Genomic DNA, 12,357 nt, shown 5'->3' with positions numbered 1-12,357 from the left:
ATATAATATACGGGTATAATATCCGCATAATAAAGTATGTCATTTTTGCATGTAAATTCAGCCTTAGATTAACATTCGGATTTCTTGCGTAAAGAGTGTGAGCACGACGAAAATTGCATTTTTGTGAAGTTCGTACAGTTACTCGCGCGTTGAGTTTCTTTCTGCTCTATAACAAGTTATTTGTCAGGACAAATCATCCGCTTAAGACAGACAATAGTCTCTCTATTAGATACCGTTGACAAGCCAATATCATGATACATTACATATATTTTCCCACGTTTTAGTTGGTGAAGAGTAATGGATCAAAAACAAAATCATCGAGTATAAGTAAATAGAAAATGAAAAATTAAATAAATGAATTTACGACATTTTAATCAAACAGCTAGCGTCTCGGAACCGAGGTCTACAACCGTTCGGCTACCTAGAAGGACACTGTGTTACAGACTGCTGTCATTTTATTGTTTAATACTTGACACATGTATTTATTATTTCACATGCTTATTTTTATTTAAGAAATAATAAGTTCCAAATCGTAGTTTATCATAGAATAACCCGTGTTTCGAGTTCTTATGCGTAAGAATATATCACGAAGGCCGTATGCCTGAGATATATATTGTTTCGCATAAGAACGAACAACTCGGGTAATTCTACGATAAATCACACTTGGGAACTTGTTATTTCGATTCTAACACGACATACTAGTATCAACAGCGTTAGAAAAATGGTAACTACTTTTTACGACCGTGCTACGCATCTGGATCGGATGACATCGCTGCACTCGCATGGGTTATCGCAAAATAACTGTTGAATGATTTTCTTCTATGTGTATATAGGTTATTTGCTGGTTGTGTTAGAATAATTATTGTTTTTTTTGTTGTTGTTGTTGTTGTTGTTGTTTTGTGTGTTTTGTGTGTGTGTGGGGGGGGGGGGGGGGGGGGGGGGGGGGGGGGAGGGCAGTTAACCTAACCAGTGTACCTGGATTCTGTACCAGTACAAATCTGTTCTCAGCAAGTAACTGCCAACTTCCCCACATGATTCAGAGGTGGAGGACGAATGATTTCAGACACAATGTCTTTTATCAAATCGTCACGGAGAACATACCCCCAGCCCGGGGATCGAACTCACGACCCCCGCGATCCGTAGACCAACGCTCGACCTACTGAGCAAAACGGGCGGGCTCGTTAGAATAATTAATAATATATACCTTCTCAAATGCGCTCATTTGATTGGTCGGAAGGGGTGCACGCGCGGGTCCACAAAAAGCGATATTGACCCGCAAAAGTGATAATGACTCTTGTGATATCACTTTTTCTTATGTGCATGAAATATTGGTCAGTCAAATGAGTGCATTTGAGAAGGGCATATACTGTAATATAACAATTATAGACTTATGTTGAGGTCAATATGTGTTTTACGGGCCTGTACGTCCTCGGTCAATATCATTTTTACAGGTCCGTAAAACACATATTGACCTCAACATATGCAAAACACATATTGACCTCAAATTAAGTCTATAATTGTTATATTATATGCCCTTCTCAAATAACTGTATAATATACCACCTTTTGTCTTGATACTTGCTGCAGAACGTAAGGGAATGTGTGTAATTATTTTATTTAAATTCTCTTTTAGCATGTAGTAATGTCAGCACTTAATTAAACAAATAAATAATTAAAATAATCCAGCACGAAATTTATAGGATACAGACTTATGCACAAGAGATGTACAAGGATCTGCTTTTAATTGGCGTGAGATTTATCTTGGTAAAAATAAGGGATGTACAAAGATTGCTTTTAACTGGCTTGAGATTTATCTTGGTCATCTGTTTAATATTCAATTTGAAGTAAGATAAAAATAAACATTTGCATTTTAAGCTTTCATTTCTCCGTAGCTTGGTATTTATGTAAATTGCATGCCAAAACAATTGCTTATTATAATAGCAAACACAAACCACATGCCTTTTCACAGAATAATAACACCAATCAAAATTGTGACAGCACAGTCTATAACATGAAACAAACAAGTAGGCTTCTCTTAAAAAAGAAACCTAGGAGAGGTCCAGTGTTGCTCCTTTCAAAGTTATATCAGACACATAGATAACAATTGTTATCTATATCTCTGATTACATGATAGGTTGTGCTATAGACTAAAAACAGTTTCCCTGTTGCAGGTCACTGTGACATATTAGGGGCCATAGTCACTGTCACCATGACCTAATGACCTCAAAATCAATAAGTCATCTTCAGGTTATGATCAACCTCCGCCAATCCGAGGACTGTAGGCCCAAGCATTTCCTAGTTACTGAATTTCAACAATTGTACACTGAACTTGGCCCTGGTGAAAGCTGCCAAATTAGCGTCTCACCATTTTTGCGAGAACTTCACCTGGCAGGCTTGTTTGTCAACTGTCCCTTCCTTTGGGCCCCGAGAAGCTTTAGAAAAGCTTAGAAGAAAATTCTAATCGAACGGACGTCTGCCGGAAGTGAAAAAAATATATCATTCTCTTTTTAAATGTATTTTTTCAGAGATTTTTAATGTTCTATTTGAAAAAGAAATTCTAAACAATATTATCAAGCGGCATTATAGCTGTAAAATAGACGATAAAGATTTAAACTCAATTCTAAATGTCCCTATGGATAACTTTAAATACATAATCTATAGAAAAATAACAGTTGTAAAATATTTCTTGGTCGGTGTAGACCCTTACAAAATATATGATCAAAGAAGTATGTAATTATCGTAACCTCATTACAATGAAATTGACCTGAGTAAGAACAAAAATGATATGTTCATGTTGATCAAATCGCTAGATATATACCGTAAAAAATTTGCCTTTGATCGGTTGCAAGGATTTGAATTTTCAACTCAGTTATATATGCCCTTTTTCCAAGTAAATCTTGTAAATTTAAACATCATATTAGTAGCATTGTGCTGAAGATGAGCGACGAATGACGTAGTTATAAATGTTATAAATGATGAAATAGTAACTACGTACAGACTGTTAATACCTTACCATGCATGTTTTGTTGAACTGCCATGTATAAAGGGATCGGTATTACTACGTTTCCCACACTTAGGATTTCCGTTTTGGATATATTAGGTTCTACCTAGGTTTTTAGTAAGTTTCCACTACGTTTCACTACGTATTGACTAATCTAACAGGTGTCAGGCCTATTAACAAAGCGGCTGAGTATAACGTTTTCACTACGAACGAGTATGTTTTACTAGGTTTTCGCCACGATTCGAAGCAAGTGCTCTACTAATAATACTACCGAGGTTATCAACCAAGTCTGAGGTCATTTTTTTGTCATCTGAAGTTTGAAATGTCAACAGGTAGGTCAGTTTATACCATGAATAATCCGAGCATAGGATTATATTATTATAACGGTGGAAAGGAGTTTCATGGAAAATTTCAACTTCTGTAATTTTTCTAGATTCAGTTCTGGTATCGTATTTGCACAGTGAAATGTTTAATTGCAGAGGTAGAAGACGTTTACGACATATTTTATGAGAAATAAGATAATACCGGTCAACAAGATTTCTAGTAAAACATGTCAGGGCATAGGTTGTCTGAAATGTAATGAAGTACGCATCTGAGAGCACCAAAGGTAGCTGCGTGCCAAAACTATTAATAGAGAACATTTTGAAGACTGATGAATATGTTTGAAAATGTATTAACAATTAGACAATGTCCAAGACAGTTTGCAGATTCGCTACGAACGTATGAACCGCGCCATGAGAAAACCAACATGGTGCATTTGCGACAAGTAGTCTGGTCAGGATCCATGCTGTTCGCTTACAGTTTATCTAATTGCAATAGGCTTTGAAAGCGGACAGCATGGATCCTGACCAGAATGCGCGGATCCGCAGGCTTGTCTGAAACCATGCTGGTCGCAAACGCACTATGTTGGTTTTCTCACGACGAAGCTCATATATAGAAATATCTCAGGCACAGTCATCAATATCTTTAAAACACTGGAATGGAAATTACAATCCAAAAGATAACTTGTTTTATTAAGCTTATTTGGTAAGATTGTTTATAACCTTGTAGAATTTGAACCTAAACAATAATTTACACCTTACAAAAGACAATCAAGAATTCACCATCTTATGGCATTACAAATTCTAATTTCCACAGTTGATTATTTAGATAAAATTCATTATTCCTTAGGGTTGTTGTCCAATGGAACACATTACCATCCCATGCAAATCATTGATGCACCAGTCTCTGAATTTAGATCAGCGCTGATCGCACCAATGTTCAACCAATGATACTGAATTACTTGCTTTTGTCCTCTTACCCCTATATTTTTCCTCTTGTACAACAGTTTATGCATGTTGGTATTGCAGATTTTGGATTAAATGTTGTATGACTGGTTTTACATAATGAATGAATAATAAATTGCATATAAAACAATAATGCTGGATGAAATAAAGGTATTAGCTATCTTGTGGGTGGGAGTGTGAGAGGAACATGACCAATACAGATACGAGCTTCTCTTTATCGATGGACAAAGTCACGTATAAGCAAACTGGAGGTTTCATATTCTACTGGAAATAAAGTGGTATAAGAAATTTATTTGTTTGATTTTATCTTTACCATTTTTGTTAAATATGGTATTAAGAAAAAGTCTATCACTGGTGGTAGGTGCAGATGGGACTATCCGTCTATAACTTGGCTGATATTTATTACCGCCTTAGCAATTACCCTCCAGCCGGGAAGTACCATCAACACTTTCAACCTGTTAAAAATCTTAAAACACTTGCTTTATGTGTAATACAGTTGTACAAATACGGTAGGTCATCTTTGATTAATTGTCTTTTGTTTTTACTCATGCACACGCTTGTATTGCTTACTGGATTATAAAAATTACGAAACTGTTCATACAGGCACCAGCTGAGATAGAAAATAGAATATAACAATTTGTCGGCATCGAACCAATATTATGCAAAAACAAAATTTGCGACATATGTAAGAGTTTTATTGATCAATAGGGTATGAAAACCACGGCTATAAATAACAAAATGTCATATATATAGGAATGAATGAATTTCGTAAGACAATTTGCATTTCTGTTCAAATCTGTAATCACCAATAGTCTAAAACTTTTGAAAAGATGTACATAAGCACATAAATAATTGTGCACTAAAACAACTATTTCGAAAGTCATTGTCACTTTCTGACGCAGGATTTCCTTGTATTTCTAGGGTGGAAATCGGTTTCAAAATTGTAGAATATGAATTCAGTTATAACGGCTGTGATAATGACAATTTCAAACATGAATTTAATTGAAAATTTTATCTTGTATATTTATGAAAGAAATATTCATCAAATCTTTGAATCTAACATCTACTGGCACCAAATCAAATGTCGAAAACAGTTTTACTGGAAACAATCAACATACATTTACGACAATATAAACAAAATCTAAAAACACACACACACACACACACACACACACACACACACATACATACACACGCGTGCACATGTTTCGTTTGAAAATTATATCCAACAGTTAATGCCATAAGTACAGTGTAATAAAAATGGTTTCATGTAACGACATCTTGGAGTTTAAAATCTAGCTATTGTCTATTTTACTTGCTGGTAAATGAAAATAACAATGACAGTACCATACATTGTTGTTTAATACTACATGTCGCCTTTTGGAAAAGCATGCTATATTATGAAAAACATAATGCCGTAAATTCGTTCTGTGATAAAGTTATATATAACATTTAATGGTATATGTCATAAACAATAATAAGTGACCCATGTCTAATAAATTTCAGAAATAGAATCATGACTTTCGCTTGTATATCTCTTAAATCATCCAGAAGTAATTACTACTATAATTTTCAGCTGACATATTGTAATAAAGAAACAGTGTAAAAATCACACACATGGACGTATTAAGTAAAAGAAATCTCCTTCAGTATCATAATTTGTATGAGCAATGTTGCCAAGGGTAGACCTGAATAATCAAACCACTCTCTCCATTGTACTTCTGGATGCAAAATTAACCCCTTTAGAGCAGGATTTCTATTACATCAAACCAATTGTAAGAATACAAACTAAAATTCGTGCCTCCACACTACTTCAACGTACTGTTACGAATACAGATTAAAATCGCAAAGTCAAGATGAATTTCTCTTCTGTAATAAGAACAATGGAATCGACTAAACTAGGAAATAATACTTGGTTCTGTTTCTAAAAAACAATATGATTGTCTTGCAGGTATTGCATAACATAAAAAAGCTATATCATACAAATGACAAATTAGGACACGTAATGAAGCAGCAAAAAGTGACTTTACCAGGACGAACGTTGCAGCACAATAATCTTTCGCTTACCGCCCAACCGCCCGCCCGCCAAGGGCGTTCCCATAATACGTGCCGTTTTTTAAACGGGCGTAAAAAAAACTAAATCAAACGTAAAAATACAACACATTAAAAGATATGGCTCTTTACGATATGCATTGGTTAAAAATGTGTTGCAAGAAATCCCTCATAATATAAAGACAAAATAGATAAAATTTTGATAAATTGAAACTAAACAGAAATATATTCTAGCAAAATACTAATAGTTATATCTGCGTGGTTTATTGCTTGGTTTCATACCCAATGAATGACTTTAAAGCAATTTGCAATTTGAGTTTACTTATAAATATACATAGCAAACGTCTTTTATAGCCTTGTAAATTTATTTTAGCCTGATACGCGAGAAACATACACTCCATGACTTTGTTTTTACTTTTCTAAATGACTAAATGTCTTGCCTTGTTCAAATACAAACCAAATATGTATGCAATGATCACAGAGCACGACAAAAATGTCTTTGTATTAGCCGAGAAAGAATAGATCTAGTGATCATAAATTTAAAACTTGCTGTACATTATGATTCTTATAATTGTGACCTAGTACCTTTACTACTTTTCATTCACATTATAAAATGATTATGGTCCCTGCCGATTTGTTGAGCAATCAAGAGAAACTATTGTCAGGATGGGCTCCGGAACTATTGTAGCTATCAGAGTTCATCAATTCGTTGTATGTCGGTGGTGGAGGTAGCACACTTATTTCTCTAACTTGTCTATCTCTACTTTCAAGTTCTCTTAGTCTTACTTCAAGTTGTTGTACCTTAGTTTTCATTTCCACGTCATTACCACCTTCGACGGTAGCTGGAGCCTTGGCGTTGTTTGCAGAAGTAGCAGCAGAAACCACAGGAGAAGCCTCGGCAGGATGGGTGTTAGCAGGTGCCCCGGCAGGACCAGTGTTTGCAGGAGCTACAGCAGGAGCTCCGGCAGGACGAGTATTAGCTTGAGCCACAGAAGGAGTCTCAGCAGCACGAGTACTGGCTGGTGACGCTGCACTTCTTTGCGGGTCTTCTTTTATTTGTTCAAGCACAGAATGAACGGGACAGTTACTTAGCAAAAGGTATACAAACGAAAACACGTGTATGACAACTAATCCTGTAGCTAAACCTTTGTACATTTCGCCATGTACTCCTTCAATATCATAGTAGCAGGTATTTCTTACTGTGCGAGTGTCGTTAGTTAAGGTTGTGTTGTCATGATTCTCTTCTATTCCGCAGTTTACTCCACCTAGTCCTGTAAGTATTGAACCAGGAATGCACCACAACATCCCCACTTTGCAGGACCAAGGCCAGATGTGATTCTAGAATTAAAACGTTAGGGTATTATCACGCTCATATTCAGTTAATTAAAAGTAGCTTATTTCAAACGCATTTATTTCATACGCACGCACACAATAGTTGTTCGTAATAAATTAAATACATTTACAATAGATTACATCTAAAAGTATAAGAGTGTTGCAAACAAGATGTCAGAATACAAGATTTGCAAATGTATTATATTATCATAATATTATACAATATATAGTATCCTTTTCATGATAAACACGTGCTAATGAGCATTACGTATAACTGAAGCTACTGAGAGAGCCTGATCCATCCTCTGTCAGTACAAATAAAGAACGATCTGACCGGAGAGACAGTGCGAGAGAAAGCCTCCAGACCGAAGTGAGTGATACAGGCATGTCCAGCTACCTAAGCCTATCTCTTTTCGGATAGACATCCTCTGTTCGATGTATAGCCCCAATAAACAAGAGTATTTCGACTAAATGGTGAAAACGTTGAAAGCTAGATAATAAACACCCATCAGTGTCTTACTATTGTTTACAAAATTGGTTCTTAATGGCAATGAAATAGTTTAGTTTCAAAAAAATACATAGGCGTGTGACAACATATGGGGACGGGCCTCTTTGGTCCTGTTATATACAATTTCCTGAGAAATGTAATGTGGCGAAATTTCACTGAAATCCGCTTAAATCAAACTCACATCAATTCAAAAATACATAAATATACAAGATGGCTATAAATGTACCCGTGTTTCACAGCTGGGTAGAAGGCCTAGTAAGGATAATTTCTCTAAGTACAGCTGCAAAATCGTTTTGCAATCGGGTAAAGTGTCTGAATAGAAGATTATTTAACTATCCATACAGGCGTGAAGGGAAAACAAGCCCACATCCTCACAGCCATATTTTTTAAGTAAATTAGCATGCCTGGATTGAAGGAATATTGGGGCTCCTGCTGCTGCAAATACCAAAGAAACATTGCTGTCAATTTTCTTTTTAAACCTTGGTCAGCAGAAATGGCCCTAGATCGCTCACAGGAGTTTAGTAGCTAGCTTGAGCAATCTTGAGGGCCAACTAAGAATAATGTATATGAAATAATTTTGAAATCGGGTTAGCAATTACAGCAGAACAGATTTTCAGGCCTTTTCCCAAACAGCCTTACAGGGAAAACTAGACCCACTCCTTTGCGGTCATATCTTCAAAGAAATCAATATAGTTTGAAGGAATTTATATAAGGGCCACCTAAGGTACATTGTAAAATCGGGCATCAGTTTCGTTCATCACGCTATATTAGAGAAACTTAGACCTGATCTACGACAACCATGAATTGTAAAATTCAAAATGACTTGCAGGAATTTGGTGGAAAGTCATCAACGGGAATATTGCTTAAAATCATTTTGATTTTTTTCTCAATCCTTATTTAAATGCATGTAGGCAGCATGCAATCCCTTTTCTATTCATATGATACTAAAGAAATATGCAGTAACGTCGAAATATGATGTAACTTAACACAGCTCAGTATGCGAAAATTATATTACTTACACCACATGTTGTTTTATTCAATATTTCTACAATATTGTTTCTGGTCAACCCTTTCTTTTCTACAGCTGTCACGACGTACCATCTGGATATGAGGTTTACGAGCAGCTGTAAGAAATGACATATTTAATATTAACAGATGAATTAAAAATTATGGTACTACTCAGATATTTCATTTTTAATATGAGCCAGCTTAAAGTGAACCAAAAGAAATATTATACATTGTATTTAACAAGGATGCAAATGCAGTAGTTAGTCAATCTTTAGATGGAATTAAAAGTGGCCGGTGAAATGATTTTGTACATCTAACAAAACGTCACACTGAACATTTACTCTAAAACTAGTCTCCATTCAAAGCTCTTCTTGCAACAATTAATTCTATGAATTCAATACTAGTTGATTTCCTAAAATGTGCTAATATTGTATTTCGGATAATTAAGTACTTTTTGTCAATTTTAGAACTTACAATAGGCGCTAAAACAAAGCCAGTAAAGAAGTATGGGTAAGGGAAACTGCCTCCGTCATCCATTCCAGTACTTAGGCCCGACAATGTAACACTGGCACCAAAAAAGAGAAAAATACAGAGCAGACAGAAACTTTGGTCGGTTTTGAACCTGAAAAACAATATCCGTTGTAAAATAAGAAATACACAAAATTACAGCAATAAAAATTATATTATGTGATCAAAAACTAATAATATGATTTAAATACTCGCACAAGATAGAAGTAAAGTGTCATTATAAAGCAAAAAAACATGTCTGAAGTGTTTATGGGTTCTAACATATTGAAATGCATATCATAAAACACTTACAATTACAATAATACTAAATGTATAGCTAAAATGAATTTTATTTATATTGGAGCATATACACCAAAACCAAAATATTCGTAGTATGTAATCCTTAGATAGTTTTTATTCCCAAACACAAAATATCTATCTTACTTCTGTGGAGGGTGATCACCATTTCCTTTTCCCATGTTTGTAGTCTATTGTCTGAAAGAAATATCGAGTGTAAGTTTTCCGTCAATTCATAGTGAGCTACACGGTTGGCACTCACTTAATATATGCATATTTGTTCCTTATGCATGGATTGTAAATACATTTGTAAAAGTTTCACATGAAAAGAAGTTATAATCTAACTTTTGAGATAACAACTCGTGTGTGTATATGTTTGAGTCTTGTATGTAATCATTTAGCAATGCGGTTTTATTGTAAATCTCTTTACCTACGCTAGCTTCGAATACATTGAAAAACAAACTAGTATAAATAAAGTCATTTTATTTCTCATATCGATAACGATCCCTGCTCAGAAAAGACAGTGGTCTCATATATATCGCATTTATTTAAAATTTTATCTTCAACGACTTCCAGTCGTATTGTAACATAGGAGGAGAAAGGTCACTATACATTTACTTTGTACAGACTTTTAAGTACAAGTTGTGAGAACTATAATACTTACATGTAAAACAAAAGCTTTGGCAATGTATTTTGACAATGCTGTCTGAATAAATAATCAGTGAAAATCGGAAATGCGTTAAAATTAAAAATAAAAAGTACATTTGGTACTATAAAAGACAATAGATATTTTGACTAAACATAATTATTAACATATTTATAAAATACTCTATAGCTGTTCAAAAAAGCACATGGAGAAAAGATGTTAAGCACACCGCTTAAGGTAGTTCTGCACGTTTTGACCGAAATTTTTTCTACAATGTTGAATTTGATTAAACTCTGATTTTTCAAAACTTCAGAATATACCTTGAAAATTAAGCAAATAAAAAAGATAGGGTCGTGTGCTTGATTTTTTGCTAGACTGGTTTGAAAAAAATGGACCTCACGCAATATTTCATAATGAGAGTCTATGGGAAAATCATAACTTTCATAACATTTTCGCGAATAGAAATTTTTCTACAATGTAGATTTTGATGATACTTCTCACAGTTATAAATAAACATATGGCCTATAATTGAAAGAAATACAATGTATAGGTCCGTGTGCTTGTTTTTGAGATATTTGACCAAGATTAAAGTGAACCGGACATTTCACGCTAATTTTAAGACATTTTTTGAATTTTTTAATGTGTCATATGTTTTAATATCATATTTTGACTTTAGAAATATAGCATCAGTGCCATTGTAATAAATTTTCTCACAGGTTTCGATTAAATCATAAAATTATTTCCATTTCCGTACTTTGAATCCAGGCTTTATTCTACGTTTTCCGGATAAATGATGTTACGCCATCACTTCCGGTTTATCAAACGTGTAGAACACCTTAAACGGTAAAAAAAGAGATGAGAAAAAGTTCGGTAAAATAAACACTAAATATATATCGATACCCTTTCTAGTAAGTCCTCAAAAAGTGAAACAAACTCGTTATTAATTTGTGCAATTACTGTTTCAAAATAAGATCCCTGTTAAGCGATTATTATTTGTATCTATGTCAAGTTACATTATACATTGATATAACCTTACTACTGTGATGGATGTACCTAAGTAGCCTTAAATAAAATATAATAAATATAGTAACTATTTCGCAATATGGGTATGTATTGATTATACCGGCATTGTATGGACAATAAACCTTGTATCCTCAGCAACAACAGTAAGCGCAATAGATTCGTTAGCAAAAGTGCGTAACCGAAGTACCGGTACAATCTACAATACCATTCGAACATCGTACATTATTCATACAGCTGAAGAACAAATATAATTATCAATTAAACTTTTCAATCTTTGTGTCTGATCTTCATTCTTTAGAAAGTACAACAAATATATGAACCCCACGGTATTATGAGTAACAGGCGTTTAGTTTTAGCGGTATGTAAATTGATTTAAACATATTTTATTCCTTCCTTTTTTATGACAACATATTTTGTACATATACAGAACATATACAAAACATTCTAGGAAAGGTAAAAGGGTTGGACCACAAGTTCATATAACATTAGTAATTCGGTCCGCCCCCGAAGGTATATTTAAAGGAAAAAAATATCTTATTGATTGCATTGTATTCTTATGAAAAAAAAATGACAAAATGTATTTGGAAGAGTACAAAGCTAAGTGAAATGAATAACAATAATATTAGAGAAGAAGTAGAAATTACCTAACTGCAGAAATTAAGAGAAAGTGATATAGATGGAAAGATCGGAAGAGGGAG

General features: G+C 34.3%; 1 protein-coding gene across 1 annotated transcript; it reads right to left on the bottom strand.

The window, feature by feature from the left end:
• Nucleotides 1-4,973: 4,973 nt before the first annotated feature.
• On the bottom strand, nt 4,974-10,270 carry LOC128555157 (uncharacterized). Its single transcript, XM_053536714.1, has 4 exons — nt 10,138-10,270; nt 9,661-9,808; nt 9,198-9,302; nt 4,974-7,676 (listed from the first exon to the last, which is right to left on the bottom strand). Exons 1-4 carry the CDS (start codon nt 10,170-10,172, stop codon nt 6,984-6,986), a joined length of 981 nt encoding a protein of 326 aa, XP_053392689.1. The 5' UTR covers nt 10,173-10,270; the 3' UTR covers nt 4,974-6,983.
• Nucleotides 10,271-12,357: the final 2,087 nt, after the last annotated feature.

This window comes from Mercenaria mercenaria, chromosome 1 (assembly GCF_021730395.1).
Source record: "Mercenaria mercenaria strain notata chromosome 1, MADL_Memer_1, whole genome shotgun sequence".
In the NCBI taxonomy this organism is placed as follows: domain Eukaryota; kingdom Metazoa; phylum Mollusca; class Bivalvia; order Venerida; family Veneridae; genus Mercenaria; species Mercenaria mercenaria.
This window is presented reverse-complemented; position numbering and strand designations above follow the sequence as displayed.